The sequence below is a fragment of the Malus sylvestris genome, chromosome 9, assembly GCF_916048215.2.
Source record: "Malus sylvestris chromosome 9, drMalSylv7.2, whole genome shotgun sequence".
In the NCBI taxonomy this organism is placed as follows: Eukaryota; Viridiplantae; Streptophyta; class Magnoliopsida; order Rosales; family Rosaceae; genus Malus; species Malus sylvestris.
The window spans coordinates 1,119,519-1,144,918 of record NC_062268.1 but is presented as its reverse complement, the minus strand read 5'-3'; the positions used below and the strand labels follow the sequence as shown (position 1 = coordinate 1,144,918).

Genomic DNA, 25,400 nt, shown 5'->3' with positions numbered 1-25,400 from the left:
TTCCAGGTTTGCTGCTTTACAAAATTTCTACATTTCCTCGAGTTTAAACAAATCGTGGTACACGAATACTAGTTACAAACTACACTCTTCATACAAGAACGAATTTGCTCGCAATCTCTATGCATGTTTCTGTGTCTCAGGCAAACTCATTTCGGTATGCGGTGCAATCAAGACTATCTAAAAGTTGCTCGAAGCTTTGAGCAGGACCGATACTTCTCACTTCTGCTCCAACAGAAACTTGTGTTCAGGTTTAGGTTATCCAAGCTGAATATTTGGAGATTTATTCTCGCGAGTAGTCTTAATGGATCGTGAAATGAGTGAACGAGTTGGGGTTCGGTTATTCCTTCCTTGGCTAATGCTCTTGATTGAAGCTCCACTAGGAGGTCGAGGAGTCGAGCTCTCAACTGTGATTGGATTCTTTGACTGAGGAGTAACTGGAACCTGCAGGAAGAAAGCGGGGAAAATAACCAAACTTTAGAAAACGTTTAAGCTTTCGGTGAGGAGCATTTGAACTGGTTAAGGACAAACATTACCTTCTGTATCTCCTTCTTTGGTGATTTTCTGTCTTTGTAGAAATCAGGAAGTGGCCTGGCCTTGAAGCAAAGCGTTTGACGGTACTTTCCAATCTCTTTTTCTTCTTTCTCCTGCATGACCATAGCGATTAAGGTACTAATCGAAAGTTGTTGTAAATAAAACCAGTCTAGCTCTAGGTTTTAACAATTTGTACGGACTAAAATTACAGCGGATTGAAGAAGCTTGGTAATGAGAGAACAACCTTGAGTTTTCTTTGCGCCTGCACCTTTTGTTCCTCATTCGCATTAAACTTTTCTTCGAGCTTCTGTAAGCGGTGAACAAGAACATGACATCGATTAGAACTTTAACCACATATATAACTCTATCTCATAACATAGATATGATTAGAATTCAGGAACATATATAAAAAAGAAATAGGCAAACCCTTGCCTTCTTTCTACTTGCAGCTCTTTCTTCAGTTTTTAAGGTGAAAGGGGCCAATGAAAATGGGGACCTCGCCTTGTTTCTGCAGGCACTCAAAATCTTTGAACAACTGGCCAAATTGGGAGAAAGAAAATGATAAGAACTCAAAGTCCTAAACGAGCGGCGCTACGGGAGACCAACATAACCATTAATTCATATGTTTATGACTACATTTATCTTCTCTAGTTATTCTTAATACTTACATATGTACTCGGTAAATTGTGAACATTTCTTGATACTACACGTAAATTGTACAGGAAAGATGATAAAAGTTGAGGCACATACTCTGTACGGAGTGAACGCCATTTGGACACAGGAGTTTTGGTTCCACTGGCTGAGGGATCAAGTGGTGTTTTGGCCCTGTGATTCATGAAATCCATACGCAGAAACAGGATCAGACATGAATCATATATCGATTGGAAAACGGAACGCTTGCTGTTTTTCATACGATCAGTCTTACCTTCTCTTTTCTGAACATGGGGTGGTGGTGGAATGCTGGCGCACCTCATTCTTAGATACCTGCAGATTGAAAAATAAAACTTCAGAAGTTAGCGTGGCTAGCAAAGCTGCTAAGTTTCGGAGGCCATTTTGGCAAAATATTCACAGAAATTGGAAGGCACCTTAGTTGGAGTCCTCAGAGCAGTCGGGCAATCTTTCAATGTCTTGGAAGAACTAGCACCAGCTCTTGAGTTTTCAATCTTCCTGATGACGGTTGAAGTCAGCCTAGAAAGTTCCCTGATGGGTGTAAACCTGATCGACTTGTGAATTGATTTCGGAGTTGATTTCTTCTTGTCCTCCAGCTCTGCGGCCGGATATTTACGCAATGGAGTGATAATGTCATCCTTTCTGGAACAACTAGGAGCTGTGGATTTGGTTGGAGAAGATGGGACTTTGGGTGCTTTATGATATGTTAATGATGATTTGGAGGAAATAAAAGGTCTGGTTTTTTTCGTTTTCACTGGTGTCGAAGCTTCTTGATTCGAGCTGTAACTTTGCTGAAGCAACAATTAATGCAGGTTGTCAGCAACCTTCATAAGTCAATGAGTGTGAAAATTATCGGTTGTAAATCAAGATTTATACCTTCAACAGAGGCTTTTCGATCTGGGGTTTGCCGGTGAGCTCCATTTCGTTTACCTCCTTGTTGTTATCAGCACTTCGGCTCGAAAGTTCTACCTCAGCTGAATTCTCCACCAAAACTCGGTCTTCATGATCTACAGGGTGCACCTTGCTGCTTTCAAATTTTTCCATTTCAGTGTTTGCATTATAGTCATTGGTATATTTACCAAAGCATTCTTCTTCTCGATTTGGCTCGTAGACCTTCCCTTCCTCTTTCTCTTCCCTTTGCTCATCGACGAACACTTCAGAGGTTGAAATCCTCGTCCTTCGATCCCGACTTTCAGATTTGGTTTCGGGGGCATTTTCCAATGCAGCAGCAGCATTGGCATTGGCATTGGCACTGGCTTGTTCAAGCACCGCAGCGGCTCTTTGAGCAGCGATTTTCTTGTAATGTGCTTCAAAGAAAGCCTTTTTCTGCGCAACTGAACCCGGGCGGGAGTACCTCTCGGCCTCCTCCACATGCCGGTTGTGCGAGATTGTCGACCATTTATCCCAAGCTACGGACTCCGACACGAACCTCCCGAACGACACTGACTGCCCGAGAGCATGAATCGGGTTCCCCTGCGACAATTCAAAGTTCCCAGCTTTTTCACAACCAATTCTCAAAAACCGAATTCCAACAACTACCCAGCAAGTAAAAAGTGCTCTGCACATGGAAATTCAACCTTAAAAATCACAAAAAATAGAGACAAAAACCGAAGAACTGACCTCGTATGCGTCGTTGGGGATGCCGGAAGCATAGGAGAACGGCTGCATCAGACACGTCGATTCTCCCATGATTTCTGGTACGAATTCGATGTTGTCGTCCCAAAGATCCAAACTTTGAGGCAAAAAAACCAAACCCCTTATGTTTGTTTAACCAAATGTCGGATTTACGATTCGCATAAATCGTGAGGGTGGTCGTCGTCGTGGTCGTCTATTTCGAAATTTGAAATTTGAAATGAAAAGTGTCGTGGAAAAGTTGGGAGGGACCCCGGCAGGGCCGCAGAGAGAATTAGAGATTGTGATGAGACTTCGGATTATTGGTGCCAAAGCCAGAGTGACAAGTGGACGTCCGACTTTCCACTTCAAAAGACATGATATGAAACTAAATTTGAAAGTTAAATTTACAAACTAAAAGATGTCTCACCAATAAAAGTACGTTTATCAACGTTTAAGTAATAAATCAATCATCAACTGTCATGTCCTTTAGTTTTCAAAATTCATTCTCCCTAACATTACGCAATCTTTTTATAAATTCAAATCGTTTTCAGTTTTTCTTGTTTGTAGGACCCGCGTGTTCAATCCAACGATATTCCTCCAACATTCTAATTTTTTTGCTAATTTGAATTTCAAGTCCCCCTTCCCTCCGAGTCTAGTGTATGCTAAACTCTAGGTAGTATTAGACTAATGGTATGCTTTGAGGATCTTTGTATTAGATTCTTGATCATATAATGATTAAAAACTATTGGTCAAAAATTCTGGTATTAAGTTTAGAGCAAGTCCACCCCAAAGGACTTTGCGCCAGCACCCAGCGCATTTATCCATTAAGTGAACATTAATAGACTTGAGTGAACAGTAATAGGCCAAGGCATCTCTACCCCTAAAAAAATGCGCTGGCACCCAACGTATTTATTTGGTGTGTTTTTTTTTTTTTTAAGTTTATTTCGAATAAGATTTTTAACCAATTTCAGATAAAATTTCAAATAAACTTAAAAAAAAAACACACTAAAATAAAATTACATACCCATCAAATAAACTTAAAAAAAACACACTAAAATAAAATTACATAAACTCATCAAATAAACTATAAAAAAGAACACACTAAAATGAAATTACATAAACTCATCAAATACACTTTATTCTTCAACCACAAGCTTTTTGGTATTTTTTTTCACACAAAAAGTATATGAAAGCTTTGGTAGAAAGTGTAGAAAATATTGAAATGTGGTGTAAGGTGGAAGATGAGAGTTAGGTATTTATAGAAAAAAATAATAATTTTTTTTAAAATTTTATGTATTTTTTTAGTATTTATTATGTATTTTTTAATAAATTTTAATTTAGTTAATTAACGTGGACCGTTGATATGTGATCGGACGGTCTATTTTAAAAGTAAAATTTTAATTTTTTTTACCGTTGGAAATCCAACGGCTATGAGCATGCCACGTCGCTGATGGGATCCGGAGCACAAGTGGGTTGACAGCCCTGTTGGCCACTCGCGCCCAGGCGCGCTTGTCGTGCACGCGCCAACCAAATAGGCCGGCTTCTTGGTCTGTCAAAATTGGGCTGGCCTATTGCCTGGCATGGGCTGGGTGCCAGGCAACTTTGTGGGCTGGAGCAAATTCACTGAGGGCTGGGACATTTTGTTCCCGGTGGACTTGCTCTTATATCTTGAAGGAGCAAAAATTTTTCATGTTGTTACAAAAATTCAAGCTTGTGAGCTTATTCGCCCTTCCGGACCACATGGACAATATGACCTTTGGAGGCTATTTGTTTGACGCTTGCCAACTGCGTGAGGCGATGTGTCATGTTCATGGAGTAGGGTTTAGTAGAAATACTTAAGAGTTATTTTCCTCACCCATTATCATCAATCTTTGGAAGAATTAACAAACCACCCTTCATTTTGTTTAGGCAACTCTAACTTGTGTTTGGGCCCAAAATAACAGTTTGGGCCGAGGGAGGAATCACTTTTGGCCCGGGAAGACGTACGGCGAGAGGGTCATGGGGTGTTCAGCTCATGGGTTTCCAAGCCTAGGTCGGTTAAATCAGAGTGCAAGTCGAGTCCTAATACAATAGGGACCCTTGACGAGATCAGTAGAACTAGAAGGCGAATCCGGCTCAGTTAAGGACTAGATTCGTAGTCCTAGCAGAGATAGGACTGATCGAGGTAATCCGGAGAGGGAAACCTAGTTCAAATAGGATTGGAACTCGGGCTCGGTGTTCTGCTACTATAAATACAAGACATTCAGCAATGGAAAAGCCCCTGCAAATCAACATAAAAATTGCCCTGCGCAAACTCTCACAACTTGAGATCTTTTTCTTTTCTTTTTTCGCTGACACATCTTCCGTTGGCATCAACAGCACTGTGGAAGCAACCGGTGATATCTTAAGTCGGCATAGATAGCTCTGTCACCGTAGAGTCGGTCGGTCTCGCAGTATCTTCCGTTGGCATCAACAGCACTGCGGCGAGAACGGTCGATTGCCTATCCAAGTCTCGGTCGAGAAGGGTTTTCGAATCCTTGTTGGTCGAGGTCATCTCATTAGCCTTCTCGGCGAGGTGAGGTGTTACAGTTATTACATTCGGCACATTGTAAGCCGAATTCGGTTCGTGAACTTTGTAAGAAATAGCAGCCTTGTCTTCAGGCTCGAGAACCCAAGAGGCCGAGACGCGTTCCTTTCTCGGCCGCAATCGCAAGACGCATAAGTCAGTAGCGCGACCCAACGCAGCATCATCAAATTTACTCCTCGGCCGAGCTTCGGCCGACGAGTTGGCACGCCCCGCAATCACCGAAGGACGTAGTTAGCTTAGAATATATTTGGCCTGCGCGCCACGTAGGCTTTGTAATTTCTAGGGTCAACATTTTGGCACGCCCGGTGGGACCCAGTGCTAAACTACAAAGTTCATGCCAATTGAAACACGATCGGTAAAAAAGAAAACAGCTATGGGAAAGTCGACAGCCGATTTACCGAGTCAGAGCATAGGACAGAGTGTGCCACAGGCGCAGAATCCCCTTAGCGTTGGTACACCTGAGTCCACGAGCGCGACTCGCCGAGAGAGAGAACTTAATCTCGGCGGTCAACTCCGTGGTTTAGAGATCCCTAACAGAAACACGTGCGTTCTCAATGAAGGGATAATAGAGGAATGTGACGAGGATGGTGGTGAAGGATCAGACCCACCAACGAGGTCGTTTCTCCGAAAGCGACTGGACGAGCAGTCTCGGTCAGTCGAGCAGACGTTCAGTCGAGGCATTGACAAGCTGCATGACGCGATACTCAGTGCCAATGATCGGCAAACCAAGCTGCTCGAAATGCTGGTTAGCCAAGTTGGTGGCAGCAGGCCTTTCGATCTTCGCCAACCTTGTTTGCCAGAAAACAACCCGGCACCGATTGTACCGGCCGGGCCTATTCCTGCCCTGCTCAAACCAATTAACTTGGAGAAAGGAGGAGGGTCGAATAGTAGGTCAGACGGGACCGACCAGAGGGTCGAAGCAACACCTGTTGATATGACCGAAGTTCAGCGGATGATTGACCCGGCCATGAAGAAAGGGCCGAAGTTTCCTAAGTTTATTCATCCGTACCCAGCTTACGTGGAATCGTTTGGGTACCCGAAGGGTTTCAAGATCCCAGATTTTAGTCTTTTTGCCGGTGAATCGTCTTTATCTTCGTTGGAGCACGTGGCTCGTTTCACTGCGCAATGCGGAGATGTCAATAGTGACTTTCATAAGTTACGGCTATTCAATTTCTCATTGACCGGCTCGGCATTTGCTTGGTACATTAATCTACCCCCCAATTCCGTCCAGAACTGGGAAGAGTTGGTCGAGAAGTTCCATGAGCAGTTTTATCGACCAGGGATGGAGATGTCAGTTTCTTCATTAGCAAGGATGGCTCAGGCATCTGATGAATCACCAATGGACTATCTCACTAGGTTCAAATCGGCCCGGAATTGGTGCCGAGTGCCCTTACCCGAAGTCGAATTCGTCAGGCTTGCTTTGAATGGCCTCGACGTCGAATATAAAAAGAAATTCCTGGGGGCAAACTTTCGGGACATGTATGAATTAGCCCAGCATGTTGAACAGTACGACTACTTGCTCCGTGAGGAGAAGGTTTCGAAAACGCCATCTCGGGGGACGTTGTACAAAAATCCTACTGTCAGCTATGCGTCAACTGAGGATGAATGCGTCAGTGTGGATGCGGCCGAGATAGTAATAGATAAGCCATACGTTTGTAAGGCATTAACTCAGGTTGATTCTAGAGAAGTCAAAAGTCGCTCGGCCGCTGAAGGAGTGTTGAAACCATCAAAGGTCTATACTTTTGATATTACCAAGGCTGACGCGATCTTCGACCAACTGTTATCCGCAAGAATTATCAAGCTTCGGCCCGGTCACAACATTCCTAAGGCCGAAGAGCTTAAAAGGAAGGTGTATTGCAAATACCACAATTCAAGCAAACATACGACAAACAATTGTGTCGTGTTTCGCGACAACGTTCAAAACTGGATTGATAATGGCAAACTGAAATTCCCCGAAAAAAAGATGAGTGTGGATACTGATCCATTCCCCACGGCAACAGTAAACATGGTCGACGCGTACCTACCCAAGGACAAAGGGAAAGGCAAGGCTAAAGTGGTTGAGACATAACGCCCGCGGAATCAGAATGTTCGGCCACGGTTCATGGCCGATTTTCGTTCAAATAAACCACATACGGCTTTAACGGGACCCGCTATTGTCAAATCTATGATGGATTATAGTACTGATGAAGATAGTGGAACGGCGGTTTTGTGCAGGAAATGTAGAGCGAAGGTCGACAGTGAATCAGAGGAGAAGCCTTCTTCGGAGCCTGTGGCCGCAACTCGGCAAAAGGTAGCCAATGAAGGCCACCATCACGGGGTTTTTGAGAGGCTCGGTCCTAAAGTACGGATGGAAGATACACCCCCGGTCAGGCGGCGCCTTGATTTTGATGCTTCATTTTATGACGATGATTACTATAAGCGTAATTCTAGCAGTTCAGGATCATCACGGAGTCAAAAGACCTTCAAGCCTCCCGAGCCTAGAGATCAACGTTGGTATACATACCATTCTTCGAAGGGCGTTTACACTGCGTTGTCCAAATCTCAGAAACGCCGGCATCAACGGATAGATTGCATGGCTCGCCGACAAGCAGCCCAAGAAACTTCGGCCCCTAAGTGGCGACCGAAGGATACAGTTGCCACTAATGAAAAGCGACCACCTCCACCAATTATGACAGAGTTGGCTCAGGGGAAACGGCTGGTCGATCAAGACGTCGAGACCATGTTTGAAGAAGCTGATAAGCGGATCAAACTTCTCATTCGACCAGGGGAAATGAAGGCACGTGTTGAACATTTCAGGCAAAAGGCCGAAAGCAAATTATCCCCGCTAGCTATACAAGAGCCTTTGGTCAAAATTCGACGGAATTTGCACCCCCCGTTCCTTGGGGAGTCTTTGGAGTATATGCGAGAATTTCATAAGGAACATTCGGCCAACGATTTGTATGGTTTGCCGAAGGCATGTCAGGACACCATTGATCTTGTCTTGACTTGTCCGGATGCTGAGCGGATCATCCAGAAGACCTCAGATCCAGGATTGAAAGCAAGGTTCCAGCACATACGAGAAGCTCGTGTCTTTGGATTTGAAGTTGACCCGTATACCGATATCGATGTCGCTGACCTTCCTTTCTCGCTAGAGGACCTTCAGTATTTACGGTATCACTTTGAAGTATTTTCGGCGGTTTCTCTCTTCGGCCTTACGACCGATGAAATCGCCCGTATTGCCCGTCTGGATGCTTATCTCGACACTAGGGATGCTCGGCTACACTACCAGGAGCAGGTTCAGGTCTTGACCCCAAGCTCATTGTCAATCTCGACCTTACCTGAGGCGGTCACGCAGAGCCAACAAGTGGCTGAAGCAGCTCCGCCGAGTGACATTATTGAAGGGACGGAAGAATCTCGTTGTCCGACTCTGACGACAACTGAGTCCGTAGTCGCTAACCAACCGAACGAGGAGGGTCTCGACCAAATGGGCCCGTCAGTCCTGGATAATATGGAAATTAGTATGGTTCATGTATTACCTGCCGATTTTCAATCAAGCACGGCTCAACCAAATTTCCTCGATGGAGATGTGGTTGTCGAGGAACCTGGCCATGTTGATTTTATATCGATTGCTGAAGGCGAGTCAACAGCAAAAGATGATAGTCTAAAGGCCGCTTTGGCCGAATTGTTCCCTCGTTTATCATCGGCCAAGCTTCACCATTTAAAGCCATTGTATGTAACGGCACACATCGAGGGATATCCGGTTTCTAAAGTTTTTGTCGATTGTGGAGCTACTGTCAATATCATGCCCCTGAACATCATGAAGGCCTTACGCCGTTCAAATGACGAGCTTATTCCGTCAGGGATCACAATGAGTAGTTTCGTCGGCGATAAATCCCACACCAAAGGTGTGCTTCCGTTAACTGTGAATATTGCCGGTCGCACCCATATGACCGCCTTTTTCGTGGTTGATTCCAAAACCGAGTATAATGCACTGCTCGGCCGAGATTGGATTCATCAAACCAGTTGTATTCCTTCCTCATTGTACCAAGTGCTTGTCTTTTGGGACGGCAAATCGGTCACTGTTCATCCGGCCGATAGCCAGCCCTTCGAAGCCAACATGATTCAAGCACGGTATTATGACGATCACGTCGGCTATATTATGTTGCAAGGCTTCAATGAAGAGGGACGGCCGACTCGGATTTCCGTTCAGAAAGCTATCGAGGTTGGTGCCGAGACTGTCCAGCAGGATTCGGCAAGACTCGGATTAGCTAACTTTCTCCCCGAAGCCGATGTTTGACACCGATCGGGAAGTACGCAGGGCCGCGGTTTCATTTACTATGGAACGACTGCTGGCCCATTGGTATACGATATCTAAACAACCAAATTCAGGCGTCAACCTCGTCGAGTTCCTTGCTGAGGGAGATAATGGGCCTGTATTATCTTTTGATAAAATTCGAGCCGCCCCGGCCGAACTCGAAGATCATCGGCCCCTTGTTAAGGACCCTTTGGAAGAAATTAATGTTGGGACGGCCGATGACCCACGACTTTTGTTTATTAGTGCGTTACTTCCTCAACAAATGAAGGACGAGTTGCGGGCCTTGCTTACGGAATTCAAAGATTGTTTTGCTTGGAGTTATCATGAAATGCCCGGCTTAGATCGTGCTTTAGTCGAGCATGAATTACGTATTAAGCCCGGATTCAAGCCTTTCCGTCAGCCACCTCGTCGATTCTCGACCGAAGTACAACTCAGTGTTAAGGACGAACTAGTTCGGCTTTTGAAAGCCGGGTTCATTCGGACAGCTCGATATGTCGAGTGGTTGGCGAATATTGTTCCTGTATTAAAGAAAAGTGGTGCACTGCGCATCTGCACCGATTTTCGCAATCTGAATCTGGCAACGCCCAAAGATGAGTATACAATGCCGATTTCAGATCTGTTAATCGATGCCGCGGCGAATCATGCGATCTTATCTTTTATGGATGGACATGCCAGATACAACCAAATATTTATTGCCGAAGCCGATGTGCACAAAACTGCTTTCCGTTGCCCGGGGGCACTCGGCACTTACGAATGGGTTGTCATGCCATTCGGCCTCAAGAATGCCGGCGCCACGTACCAACGGGCGATGAACACCATCTTCCATGATTTAATTGGCACCATCGTCGAAGTTTATATCGACGATGTTGTCGTCAAATCTAAACGCCGACAGACACATCTGGACGATCTCCGACAGGCTTTCCTCCGTATGCGTCAGCACAACCTCAAGATGAATCCTGCCAAGTGTGCCTTCGGTGTATCGGCCGGGAATTTTCTTGGTTTCCTCGTACATCATCGTGGGATTGAAGTCGATGAGAATAAGGCACGCGCAATCATCACCGCCCCACCCCCAACAACGAAGAAACAATTACAGTCCTTACTCGGCCAGATCAATTTTTTACGCCGATTTATTGCTAATTCGGCAGGTAAAATGAAAGCATTTTCCACACTTTTGAAGCTCAAGGACTCCGATAAGTTCATGTGGAATGAGGAGCACCAGGCGGCGTTCACGCAGATCAAGGTTTCCCTTACAAACCCACCTGTCCTGGTCCCTCCTCCGCGCGGTAAGCCTCTCAAGCTGTACATTTCGGCGGCCGACGAGTCCATCGGTTGCCTCCTCGCGCAAGACAACGATGCCGGCCGGGAATAGGCTATCTTCTACCTCAGCCGTAATCTGAGTCCTCCGGAGATCAATTATTCCGCCGTTGAGAAGCTCTGTCTCGCCGTGTTCTTCGCTGCATCCAAGCTTCGGCATTACATGCTCCCGTCGGTCACCCAAGTCATTGCCCAGACCGACGTTATCCGGTACATGCTTACCCGGCCAATTGTGAAGGGCCGAATTGGGAAATGGACGATGGCGTTGTCCGAGTTTAGTTTGCAATACGTGCCGTAAAAAGCTGTGAAAGGACAGGCGTTGGCCGATTTCCTTGCCCAGCACCCTTCGCCTTACGATTTCGGGGGTGCTGATGTCGAGATTGGCATGGTGGTGACCCGCGACAACTATTGGACGATGTATTTCGATGGTTCCAGTACTTCGTCCTCGGCCGGCGCAGGCATCGTCATTCAGTCTCCTCACAACGATCGTTGGTATTTTTCGCTCAAATTGGATTTCGACTGCACCAATAATCAGGCCGAATACGAGGCTCTGGTCATTGGTCTAGGCCTCCTTCTTGACCTACATGCCACTCGTGTCCTCGTCCTCGGGGATTCTGAACTAGTAATTAACCAAATTAATGGGTCTTTTCGCTGCATGAGTTGTACTCTGGCGCCTTACCACATGGTCGCCAGCTATTTGGCCGAGTCCTTTGACGGTATTACATTCGAGCATGTTTCTCGGGTTCATAATACCGACGCAGACGAGTTGGCTCAAATCGCCTCCGGTGCACAACTCCTGGGGGGCAAGCTAGGCCAGGAGATACCAATATTACAACAATTATACCCGGCCTTGGTTGATCAGCAAATCCTCCGTCGAGACAATGTAATACGTACCAGGGTCATGTCCTTGCCTTCGTTGTTAGATCGGCAGGACCAGGACTCTATAGAAATTTGCGCGGCCGAGGCAGTACCAGATGATTGGAGAAAGCCCATTATGCAGTACCTTGACAATCCTAACGGAAAACACAGTCGCAGGACACGGGCTCACGCCACGAACTATGTCACGTACCAGAGCGAGTTGTACCGAAAGGGCGAAGATGGTTTGTTATTGCTATGCCTCGGCCCTCAAGAGAGTGCTCGAGCGATCGCAGAGGTTCATGAAGGGGTATGCGAAGCTCACCAGTCTGGACGAAAAATGCGATGGCTACTCCGACGACACGGTTATTTTTGGCCGAGAATACTGAAAGATTGTATCGAGTTTGCACGAGGATGCGTGCAGTGCCAAATCCATGGGCCTATACAAAGGGTCCCGGCCGAATCGCTACATTCGGTCATTAAGCCATGGCCGTTTAGAGGATGGGCCATGGACGTAATTGGCAAAATCACGCCGACTTCTGGAGCTGCTAAGCATGCATGGATAATAGTCGCAACTGATTACTTTACTAAGTGGGTCGAAGCAAAATCATATGCCGAGCTAACATCTAAAGAAGTTTGCGATTTCGTGGAGGAACACATTGTGACCCGGTTCGGTGTGCCAGAAACGATCATAACCGACAATGGAACAATCTTCACAGCCGAAAGGTTTAAGGAATACACGGCCAATTTGAAAATTCGGCTGGAACAGTCCACACCGTATTATCCACAGGCGAATGGGCAGGCCGAGGCAAGTAATAAAGTGTTGATTGGCATCCTCGAAAAAATAATAAAAGAAAGGCCTGGCATGTGGCATTTGAAGTTGAACGAGGCATTATGGGCATACCGAACGTCGCCCCGGTCGGCGACTGCAACAACCCCGTACGCATTGACTTATGGACACGATGCGGTGCTACCAGTCGAGTTGAGCATAAATTCGTTGCGATTAATTGAACAAAGTAGTTTGTTTAGCGCCGAATATAATCAGTCCATGAGACAGGAACTAGAAGATTTGGAAGAGGCGCGACTTGACGCTTATAACTTACTGGTGGCACAGAAACAGATTGCCGAGCGAGCCTATAATCAAAAGGTACGACAGAAAACGTTCGGCGAGGGTGAATTGGTGTGGCAAACGGTGTTGCCCGTAGGAATAAAAGATCTTAGGTTCGGCAAGTGGTCGCCGAATTGGGAAGGGCCGTTCATTGTGCATAAGGTATACGGCAAAGGGGCGTATCATCTTAAAGACCGGACTGGAGTAGTTCACAAATTACCAATTAATGGGAAGTTCTTGAAGAAATACTATCCGGTCACATGGGAAATGCGTGAATAAAAAAAATTGTTGTAGAAAAAGTCATTCCATTAAAATTGACAGGTATTACAAAAATGAGTAGGTCGAATACATTCAAGGAGACGAGGGAAGAAGAGTGTTGAGCAGAGCTTTCAACTCTAACCACCGCACGTCAGCCATGATGACTTCGGCTTGCCGATTCTTTTTGTCCAGCCTCAGGCGCTCGACCCGTTTTTTGGCCGCCGCATACTCAGTTAGGCGATCCTTCCCGCCTGACTCGAAGTCCCTCGCAAGCTCAGAAGCAATGACCGACCGGCGTTTTGCTAGTTCGGCCATCTGACGGTCGAGCTCGACTAACGCTTCTCCTTTTGCCCGTAGATCGTCAATCTTCGGACGGAGGGTGTCTTGAACGGCCGTGGCGGCTTGTAGGTCCTGTTCGGCCTTCAGAGCAGTCTGGAAGATGCTAAATGTCTCCCGAACGCGCTCCAAGGCAGACGATGCCCGAACAATGGCATCTCCGCTTAGGCGACCGTCGGCTCCAAGGTCGTTCAGACACACGCAGAGCAGATCAAGACCGTTGCGCTCAAGTACTTGCGATGATGAGAGCGACAGGACTTCTCGCAACTGGGCTAGGGCGCTTGGATCGGCAGCCCCAGTCGGAGCGGCCGAAGGGCTGGACTCTGCAGTCGTGCTGGAGAGGAGAGCCTTGAATTCAACCTCCCATGAAGCCTGCGCGAATAGACAAGGTTAAGCTTAAAGGAAGTCATGACAAGAATAGCAAGAAGGTGTCGTTTTTAACCTGCCAAAAGGAGACCTCGGCCATGTCCCCAGGGTCGTTGCTCGAACCTAAAGAACTCAATGGCCGAGCCCAGTGTCTCAGATTGCTTCTCACTTCACGCGGCCGATGGAGGTTATCTACGTTTGATGGCCACTGAGGCGGCCAGGAAATATAGATAACGCCCTTCGGCGCATAGAATTGACGGTGAAAAGAATGTACAGGCACCTGACATTTAGTTTTTCCTTGTTTAGAATTCTAAAGCAGAAAAGCAATCAGGAGGAAAATTGAAGGTACTTACAAAAGCCGAGGTAACCTCCTGTGGAGGAATGTGGAAGCCTTGGTCTTGAGGATGGACCGGCGATTCCGCCGTGGCCTCGGGTTCCTCGAGCAGCCGTTTGCCACGGTCGGCTGCCGATGGGCCGACTGGCGCAGCTGCTTCAGTGGAGGCAGGGACGTCCTGGTCCTGAGAATGAACGAGAGGTTCGGCCACCGGGGTCGGTTCCTCGACCGTGCGCTTGCCACGATTAGCCGAGGAGGGGCCGGTTTGAACCGCCATCTCGGATACTGGAGGAGGTTGTTGACGAGTATGAGGACGACGCGCCAGCGGGACCTCGTCGCTCCCCTCACTCTCTTCCAACACGAAGACCGTGGGCTTTGGATTCTTGGGAGAGGTTCCCTCGGTCGTAGGAGCCGCCTGTTGTGAGACAGATGCCTTCTCGACAGAGGGAGGTACAACTGATTCGCCGGCCACAGAGGCAGGCCGCGCTGGGGCCGTCTCTATGGCCGAAGCCGGCTGTTTCTTGACCCCAGAATGGCCGGCGGCGGGAGAAGGGGAAGCACTGGGAGTCGTCGTGTGGCTGGAGATAACGTGGATCTCCCGTGCACCTTTCTTCGCCAGTTGTTTGACCCGCTTGGCAGGCGGGGAAGGCTCGATAGCCGGCCCGGCCTCTTGGCGAGGCCGTTTGATCAGCACGGCCCTACCAGCGGGTTTGTCCTTTTGGGCCACGACCGATTTTTTCCCGGCCGTAGCAGCGGCAACTGCCTCCGTCTTTCTCAAAGGCCGACTACCTAAAAGGATAAAGACAATTCAGTGAGGCAAATCAATATGCAAGGTTGATGGAAAGGAGGAAAATGGAACAGGTACCTTGAGTATGAGGGGCCGAGGCCTTCTTAGGTCGGTCGCCGAAGAGTCTGCTCACCACATCTTCGACCGGCGCACTAAAGAACTCTTGGGTGTAATTTTCCCACCACTCACCGAAGGTGTCGGTGCAATGAGTTTCTGGGGTGGCTGGTCGAAGCCGGAATTTTTGGCAGTGCTCTTGGAACTCCCTCACGGCGGTTCTACACTCCTTCTCAGAGGAACGAGGTTCGCGTCCATGGCTTAGGACCTTTCGGGAGGAGAGAAGGGGGATAGGGCAGCCCTGAAGGTAGCCGAGCTGTCGGGCAAGGAAGTTCGGATGATATACTTCCCAACCTGACCGTTTCCCATCACAGCCGAGAGGGAGGTCGCGAGCAAGCACAAACGACCCCCAGGTCTGACAAAGATCGGCGTCCTCTTCCGCGCTCCATGGGGAGGTAGGCAGCCTGATGGAGGAAGGATAGTCTCGACGACGACATATTAGGAACTCGTCGTTGGAGAAGTCGTCGAGAGCAAAGAGGTACCGAAATACCTCTTCGGCTTGATGGGGAGGTGTCGGTCGAGAGGCCAGTTGAGGTCCAAGCGCCTCTGTTGGTGAGAATTCAGCTATGGCCGGCCGAATGGAGGCGAAGTATACCTGCAACCAGAGCTGGAAGACCCAGAGAGGACCATTCTGGTGTGGGTCGACCTTGTGGAGGGTCGCCTCGGCCAGGCAGCGGAAAAGTTGGGCGAGAATATTGGAACTCAGTGCCAAGACGTGACCACTAGCCAGGGCTTCGGCTACCGGCATGTTCTCGACCAAACACTTGTTTGACTTGGTACAACAAACGTATTTGTTGTACCAGTAGAAGAGGAAGGCTTCATGCTCTCCCTCTCGCAGGTCTTCTTCTCCTCGGCCGGCGAAGTGAAGATAGAGGGTGTTGTAATTGCAGAAGTTCTTGTGGAGCTTCTGAATATCTTCCTTCGACGGGATATGACCGTCACGGTTCAAGGTCTCGAAGGCCCGACGGTCGAAGAGCGTTTTCAGGTCGATATTCGACGGATGCCCAGAGAGGGTCGCGTCGACAGGGATCCCGGTCGCCGAAGTCCCCAGAATGGCAGTGATATCCAGGACGGTGGGACCAATGGGACCCAGAGGAAGGACCATCGTGTTGGTGGCCGAGCACCAGAAGCACATAGCGGCTTGGAGAAGCTCCTTGTCGGGGACGATTTCCATAGACGAAAGGAGAATGGCGTCGTAGATGCCAAGGGCCTTCCATTGCTCGCCGAAGAGTCGTTCCATTCGAACGACCCAGGCTGCCCAGGATGTGGTCGTCGAGGGCAAGGAGCCCTGGGGTTTAGCCGCATCCCATCGCGACCATTCAAACCCTTGAAGTAAGGGTGTTAGGCAGTGCTCCTGGAGAAGGCCGATGATAGTCGGCGGAATTGTAGCCTTGAAGAAAGGACCCAGGATTTGGTACTGGGTGCTCATGTCGTTTTCAAACCGGATGGTCTTGATCGAGCTCCGATCAACAATATTCTGGTGTTGGTCACATTCCCTGGAAAGCTTGAGATGAAGGACGCCATTGTGTGAAAGAGGCACGGAGTAAAAGGGTTGTCTGGGTTGGGGATTTAAAAACGAAGACTTGGAATAGGAGAAATGCACTAGAAATCAATGGCAGAGGATTTCAGGAAGTTTGAGAGCGTAAAAGTACAAATGAGGGAATTTCGGTATTTATAGAGTTATGGGGGGGAAGAGCAATCGTTCGAAATTCAAAACAAAGGGCAAAATCGACCGGAGGAATCGTTGATCATGATGAACATTTGGGAAATGCGGTTGAGAAGACCGACGGTTTTAGGTTTTGGGGGCGCACGATCGGGTGTGACGGCGAAGTTAATGACGAAAGACGGTTCGACACCTGCACGATGACAGGTGGGCTCACAGACTGATGTACTGGGTCGCGGATTGAGATAGTGGTCATAATGGCAAGACGGTTCGGGCAGGCGCACGCTTCAGACGTCATTATCGGGGATTGGCCATGTTAGAGGATGCCACGTGGCGAGTGGTTTGGCAGGATCAAGATCGTGCGATCGTGTTCAATAAATGCGCCTTGGAACTCGGGTATTGGGATCCTGAGTGGTAGATTCGCTTCTTCAAGGCCGAAACTCGGCCGAAGGTTTCAGGCCGAGGACCTCAGAAGCGAGGGGGCAATGTTTGGGCCCAAAATAACAGTTTGGGCCGAGGGAGGAATCACTTTTGGCCCGGGAAGACGTACGGCGAGAGGGTCATGGGGTGTTCAGCTCATGGGTTTCCAAGCCTAGGTCGGTTAAATCAGAGTGCAAGTCGAGTCCTAATACAATAGGGACCCTTGACGAGATCAGTAGAACTAGAAGGCGAATCCGGCTCAGTTAAGGACTAGATTCGTAGTCCTAGCAGAGATAGGACTAATCGAGGTAATCCGGAGAGGGAAACCTAGTTCAAATAGGATTGGAACTCGGGCTCGGTGTTCTGCTACTATAAATACAAGACATTCAGCAATGGAAAAGCCCCTGCAAATCTACATAAAAATTGCCCTGCGCAAACTCTCACAACTTGAGATCTTTTTCTTTTCTTTTTTCGCTGACACATCTTCCGTTGGCATCAACAGCACTGTGGAAGCAACCGGTGATATCTTAAGTCGGCATAGATAGCTCTGTCACCGTAGAGTCGGTCGGTCTCGCAGTATCTTCCGTTGGCATCAACAGCACTGCGGCGAGAACGGTCGATTGCCTATCCAAGTCTCGGTCGAGAAGGGTTTTCGAATCCTTGTTGGTCGAGGTCATCTCATTAGCCTTCTCGGCGAGGTGAGGTGTTACAGTTATTACATTCGGCACATTGTAAGCCGAATTCGGTTCGTGAACTTTGTAAGAAATAACAGCCTTGTCTTCAGGCTCGAGAACCCAAGAGGCCGAGACGCGTTCCTTTCTCGGCCGCAATCGCAAGACGCAGAAGTCAGTAGCGCGACCCAACGCAGCATCATCAAATTTACTCCTCGGCCGAGCTTCGGCCGACGAGTTGGCACACCCCGCAATCACCGAAGGACGTAGTTAGCTTAGAATATATTCGGCCTGCGCGCCACGTAGGCTTTGTAATTTCTAGGGTCAACAACTTGATAAATTTTTGTATGATTAATATTTTACTTAGACCATCCTACCATATAGGATAACTAAGGGTGTGTTTGTTTGGCTTCTTTAGCTCTCACTATATTAGATTGGATTAAAAGGTAAGGTAGTCCAGTGTTTATTTCTCACAAGGACTAACTTTAATGGGATAAAGTCTCACTTTCCTAGACTAACGGGCTCACTAAACAGTCTTAGCGAGACCCCCAAGAACCATGGGATTGCTAAGATCGTTCCCTTGCTTCCTCTCGACTATGCCATCTCCAACGATGACTCCTTGTCGTCTCCGAATGTTGTCTTCGAGCGTGTCTCCGACCTCTCAACTACGTTATTTTGGCTACAAATTCGAATACGTGATGTTGGCCAAGCGGCTGCAATCGATCGCTGCCAATCTTCGGTGTTATTTATTTTTTTCGAATTTTGCTAGTTTAGCTTCTTAAGCAGATCGTACTTTGCTTTTTTTTTATTATTAAAATTTCATTTTTTTTTGTTGGGTTGGATTAAATTCTGATGCTTTAATCTTTTTTGTTGGGTTGGATTAAATTCTAATGTTTTCTGGGTTTTGAATGGGGGCAAAGTTGCAAAGTCTACCTGTAATTCGAGAAGAAGAAGAGGGATATGCCCTTTTTTTATTCATATATTAATTTTGATAATAATAAATTAAAATATAATAATAATTTATAGTTAATCCACTTTCTTAGTCCGACACTGCACTAAACGCTTCACTAAGTCAGTCCAGCTTAGTTCTTGAAGCTAATTCAGTTCGAGACAATCTTGTCCCTAAAGCTAATAAAATTGTACTGGAAATGTAACTGATTATTTATTTATTTATCCTTCTCTCTTCTCCATCACTTCATTATAGAGACGTGCAGGGTTATAGAAGGACCAAAAAAACCTCGCTTGGACGAATATCAACATTATAAAGTTGAAGAGTAGGTCACCGAAGGTATCGTTTTGGCTCACAAAGCCACTGGATATATAGTGGGTACAAACAAGAAACTTTTTGAAGAAAACAAAGAAATGTAAGAGATGGTAAAGTTTCCTTTAAACTCATTCCACATTCATAAAATTAAGAACATATAACTCTTTGCAAAATGAAGAAATAAGTTCTATTACTGAAACGAAAGGAATAAGTCTAAGCTACCCTAAACTGTTGGACTCCACCAACTCAGTCCCCACATTTCCGAATTAACAGAATTTTCAAATTTCCGACCATCTAAGTAGAAGACTTGGCTTGTACCAGAACCATGACGATAGTCACGACGAAACACCCTGTCCCTTACTCCTAACTCGACGAAATGAATGCAATTCGCTTTCAACCCTTTGGAACTACTCACTGGAAAGGACAAGGAACTTCCTCGGCTTGATATAAATAATATTTGGTTCCCTAAACTTTGTTTCTTGTTAAAGATGTTGGTATATGGTCCAGCCCATGATGAATGTTCTAGATTATTCTAGTAAGCAAGTGAGATGGCCGGAGCATGCTAGACAATTCTAGTATGTTATCAAGTTGATGGAAGAAGCTAGAAAGTTCTAGCTTACTTGGTTGCAAATGGAAAGATCTAGAAGCTACAATTTTGTGGCTAGTCTAGATCTTTCTATGCTAGAGGTTTGAAGAATACTCTAGAAACTAGTGTATGCCAAACCCTCACCTATAAATATGGATGTGATGTTGTAGTGAACCAACCAATTAACCAATCAAGAGAGTAGTGAGTAGCAAAGGATCAAATCCAAAGCTAGAGTTCCACTCCAAGAGTGAGAGTGTTCCACTACACATTGTGTGAGTGAAGTTTAGTTCCACTCCAAGAGTGAGAGTGAGAGTGTTCCACTACACATTGTGTGAGTGAAGTTTAGAGAGATAGAAAGTGTGTGTCATACTTTCTTGTATCCATCAAGCCTTGTTTTTGGCTTGGTAAGACTACTCTTGTTGTACTCATATTTTTCATATAGTGAAGATTGATCCTTGTTTGGTGGACATAGGCATAAATTGCTGAACCACATAAATTCTTGGTGTCCATTTTCTACTTTACCTTGTGCATTCTCTATCTTGTAGTACCGACATTCCTAACAAGTGGTATCAGAGCCCGGTTGGCTTATACTACGAGATGGAAGGAAGTGGCACTATGATCAAACTCACCAACTCCAATTGGGTAACATGGAAGCCAAGGATGGAGGACATTCTCTATTGCAAGGATTTACATGAGCCAATTGAAGGAGATGCCGCTAAGCCCGAGAGCATGTCCCATGCCGAGTGGAAGAAGATGAATCGCAAGGCTATTGGCACAATTAGACAATGGGTGGATGATAGTGTTTTTCACCATGTGTCTAATGAAACCAATGCTCGCGAGTTTTGGACGAAGCTTGAGTCCTTGTTCGAGAAGAAGACCCCAGCCAAGAAAGCCTTCTTGATCAAAGAGCTCATCAATGTGAAGTACAAAGATGGTTTAAGTGTAGCAGAACACTTGAACAATTTCCAGAATATCATCAACCAGTTGGCTACTATGAAAATGACGATCAAGGACGAGCTACAAGCGCTCTTGTTACTTGGATCCTTGCCAGACAGTTGGGAGACCTTTGTGGTGAGTGTAAGAGCAATTCCACCCCTGTGGACTTTGCGCCAGCACCCAGCGCATTTATCCACTCAAATGAACAGTAACAGACTCCAATGAACAGTAATAGGCCAAGGCATCTCCACCCCTAAAAAAATGCGCTGGCACCTAGTGAAAAAATGCGCTGGCACCTAGTGAAAAAATGCGCTGACACAAACGATCTCCATCCCTACAAAATGCGCTGGCACCCAACCCATTTAAGATATTTTTAAATTTTGTCTAAAAGAATAAAAAAATAAAATAGTTTTAATTTCGGATAGGATTTTTAACCAATCTGAACGTACTATTTTGTAAATTAACATTTTTCAAATATTTATGTAATTTTTTTAAAATTTTCTGTACTTTTTAATAATTTTTCTGTATTTTTTAATAATTTTTAATGAATTTTAATATAGTTAATTAATCTGGACCGTTGGATTTGAAAAATATTCAAATCCAAGAGCCAGGGACTTGCCACGTGGCCAACGGTCATATTTCTGACCGTTGGGGCCTTTTTTTTTTTTTTTTTTTTTTTACTTTTTTGTAAAAAAAACGTGGACCGTTGATTTTTTGATCCGACGGTCTATGTTAAAAGTAAAATTTAAATTTTTTTTACCGTTGGAAATCCAACGGTCTAGAAAACTAGCCGTTGGAAATCCAACGGCCGAAAGAAAGCCACGTCGCCAACTCGGGGGGTGGAGTCAGTGCGCCTGTCACGCGGGCCCGGCTCTGAAACCGTGTCGGGTACTCGCCGCATCACGGGCGTGAATCGCACGCGCCAGGCCAATGGCCCGGCTTCTTGCTCAGTCCATTTTGGGCTGGTCCATTGCCCAGCTCGGGCTGGGTACCAGCTCATTTCATGGGGTGGACTTGATTTTCTCCGGCCCGGCACGTTTTTTGGACTGAGGGCTGGGACATTTTGTCCCCGCTGGACTTGCTCTAAGTAACTCTGCTTCTAATGGTGTTCTTACTCTTGATAATGTTAAAAATAACATGCTCAATGAAGAAACAAGGAGAAAGACTTCTGGCACAGATAGCAGCCAAGTATTCGTCGCAGAGAACGACGGAAGAAGCAAGAGTAGAGGACCTAAAGGTCATGGCAGGAGTCCTAGCCGATCCAAGTCGAGGTTCAGGAGTGCATGCCATCATTGTGGCAAAGAAGGTCACATGAAGAAGCATTGTCGTAAATGGAAAAAGGAACAAAGGGATGGAAACAATACTGCAGGTGTTGTGACTTACGGTGAAGAGCTTCTTTAATGCAGACAAGCAATGTTTTTCTGGCAAAGAAGTCTATAATTGCCTTTACCAATGACGATGGTAGTTCTGATCAGGGGGAGCCTGGTCAAGAGAAGTCTAATCAAGAGGGTCTTGGTTAATGAATAGTTCGATCAATGGGAGTTTGGTCAAGAGGACCAATCCTATTTTTTGGTATTCCTCCCTCATGGACTGGAGGGGGAGATTGTTGGTATATGGTCCAGCCCATGATGAATGTTCTAGATTATTCTAGTAAGCAAGTGAGGTGGCCGGAGCATGCTAGACAATTCTAGTATGTTATCAAGTTGATGGAAGAAGCTAGAAAGTTCTAGCTTCCTTGGTTGCAAATGGAAAGATCTAGAAGCTACAATTTTGTGGCTAGTCTAGATCTTTTTATGCTAGAGGTTTGAAGAATACTCTAGAAACTAGTGTATGCCAAACCCTCACCTATAAATATGGATGTGATGTTGTAGTGAACCAACCAATTAACCAATCAAGAGAGTAGTGAGTAGCAAAGGATCAAATCCAAAGCTAGAGTTCCATTCCAAGAGTGAGAGTGTTCCACTACACATTGTGTGAGTGAAGTTTAGTTCCACTCCAAGAGTGAGAGTGAGAGTGTTCCACTACACATTGTGTGAGTGAAGTTTAGAGAGATGGAAAGTGTGTGTCATACTTTCTTGTATCCATCAAGCCTTGTTTTTGGCTTGGTAAGACTACTCTTGTTGTACTCATATTTTTCATATAGTGAAGATTGATCATTGTTTGGTGGACGTAGGTATAAATTGCCGAACCACATAAATTCTTGGTGTCCATTTTCTACTTTACCTTGTGCATTCTCTATCTTGTAGTACCGACATTCCTAACAAAAGATTCTGTCATTGCCCTGATCAATCTTGTAAACTAAGAAATTATGAGTCCATTGAATGCGATCAAAATCGGTCATCACCGCTTGATTTCTAATCTGATGAATCAACAAGACTTCATTCCTGGTTGCTGATTCTATCAAATATGATATGTCCTCGACAGTGCCACCGCAGGAATGGAATAAATCTTTTCGTGATTTTTCCTTTTTGTCATAAACCAACTTCAATTCCAGCTCATCACCATCTTCGAAGCATAACGTGCGAGTTACAACGCCTCCATTCTTTATCTCATAGTTTTCGACCAATACATATAGCATGCCACTGGACGTAAACAATATGTCTAAAGGAGACTCAATAGTGCAATCCAACATGGGAAAGATGCTCCAACTTTTTTCTCCAGGCCTGCACACACCAATTTCCATAGAAGAAAAAATCGCTGCTACAGTGCATTCTGAGATAGTTGAACTGGATAGTGCAATTTCACGAAGATAGTAGTTGTCTCCTTTTCGACGTCCAAGTTTTTCGAAAGATGGGATTTTACTCAAGGAGGGAAGTTTGTGTTTGTCTCTCGAAACTGGGTTTAGTAGAATGACTCGAGAGGTTTCTTCCTTGACCATAATCAACCAACCTTTGGAGGAACTATGAAACCACCCTCGAATTCGCTTAGGCAAGTCTATTACTCTACCCTCAGATGGGATGGAGAACTCTAAGTAGTCGGGACTACGTTGAGAGAGAACTAACCAGGGGAATGGCGGAGCAGTACTGCGGATGTCCCTTCGCATAGCAATCGAACTCCAATACTTGCAGACGATTCTTAAGCGAATCCGATCAAGTAAGTCGAGGCGAGATACGATATTCTCCATGATTACCAATGATGGTGTTTGCCAACACCCATATCCATCTACAACTAACCATAGCCATTCAAATCAATCCCAATCCAAAAACAACTTTAAAACCAATTTCAGAAAAACGTACGGATAAATTAAAGAGGGAATTACCTTGAACCCCGCCGCCGTTCTTGGGGATGTCCTTGACCTTGAGGCGCTTATTCTTCTTCCCCAGGACCTGCCTGCCAATCTCCTTCTCCTTGCCGGGAAGATCGAAGTCCTCATTCATCTCCTCCGGCGCCATTTGGGATTGGTTGATATCGGTTCCCTTTCTTTTCTTCTCAAACATCTCTAGGTATCCAAATTAAAATCATACGAGTAAAAGAGAAAGAAAGTCTACGCACTAGCTAGGACCCTTTTGGCTGCTTCTTGCTGTATGTAATTATAACGGCAGAACCCTATGTTTGGGGTCTTTGGGCCGCTCTGGACGCTAGACCCTAACTTGGCTTCCAAGCAATTGAGTTTGGCTTAGTTAGGACTTCGAGTGCGTTATAAGATTTAAAGACGATTTGATATGGAAAGGAGTGCGAGTGAAAAACAATGAAAAAGAATGCTGAGTAAAAAACAAAGTGATTGTTGTAGACCTATGTAACTGGAGAGTTAAAGAGCGGTGCGGCAAACTGAAGAGGTGAATTCTGAGCTGTATTTGCTCACCCATTGTGTAGTAGTCGGAAAGAGGTTAATTACTTACCCAATATGATTACAACTCTAATAGAAATTACTACAATGCCTCTCTTAGAATTTATAGAATCACATTCCTAAACCATTAGTACTGCCACGGTGATGAATAAAAATAAAAATTACTACAGTACCTCTCCTCCTCCTCTTAACGCATGGGAAAGGAAAACTTTTGGTATCCTCCTGTTATCTGTTTGATGAAGTTTTTGAATTTTAATTACCTCACAAGAAAATGTCAAATAGGTACTTCACCCCACGTAAATGCCTCTCACGGATGCTAATATCCATAAATCCTGTACCAGAACTTCTCTCAATTCTCATTTACGTAAGGCTGTCATGTAAATTGGGTTGAGGAGACAGGCTTGCCAAATCCATGATGTACTCGGGGAGACTCTACCGCATAACTGGTTATTTATCGCGTACATATCCAATAACAATGTGGTACTGGGATACAGAGAAAAATTCGCTTGGACAAGTATCAACAATCCTAGAACATAACATGACATGGTAATGAAGGTGGACAAGTATCAACAATCTTAGAACATAACATGACATGGTAATGAAGGTGAAGCCACTGATAATAAATAATTGATTTATAAAGTTAAAAGAGTAGACTACAGATGTAGTAGTTGTTGAGAAAATTTAGAGTACACAACTCTAACACAAGTGTTGGAAAGACAACACAAGTAAACAAATTACTTGTATTACACACACAAAATATTACAACACTCAAACTTTCAAGGACACACTTGAGAAGCTATGACACTCACTCACTTTCTAGAGACAAACTCTAGATCACTCACACTCCTCACAAGACTACTCTTACTTCTCACTCTCACTTGGTTGATTGCTTGCTTGCTTGATTGATACAAATGGTGTGGATGCCTT

The 25,400-nt window shown here is 45.7% G+C and overlaps 2 protein-coding genes across 2 annotated transcripts; both read right to left on the bottom strand.

The window, feature by feature from the left end:
• Positions 1-47: 47 nt before the first annotated feature.
• Positions 48-4,221, bottom strand: LOC126583897 (protein WVD2-like 7). Its single transcript, XM_050248440.1, has 9 exons — positions 2,821-4,221; positions 2,077-2,673; positions 1,617-1,991; positions 1,457-1,515; positions 1,282-1,356; positions 964-1,066; positions 776-838; positions 534-644; positions 48-441 (listed from the first exon to the last, which is right to left on the bottom strand). Exons 1-9 carry the CDS (start codon positions 2,887-2,889, stop codon positions 256-258), a joined length of 1,638 nt encoding a protein of 545 aa, XP_050104397.1. The 5' UTR covers positions 2,890-4,221; the 3' UTR covers positions 48-255.
• Positions 4,222-19,387: 15,166 nt separating this feature from the next.
• LOC126634520 (uncharacterized) lies at positions 19,388-24,215 on the bottom strand. The gene is made up of 3 exons (XM_050305031.1): positions 23,946-24,215; positions 22,956-23,854; positions 19,388-19,654 (listed from the first exon to the last, which is right to left on the bottom strand). Exons 1-3 carry the CDS (start codon positions 24,121-24,123, stop codon positions 19,388-19,390), a joined length of 1,344 nt encoding a protein of 447 aa, XP_050160988.1. The 5' UTR covers positions 24,124-24,215.
• Positions 24,216-25,400: the final 1,185 nt, after the last annotated feature.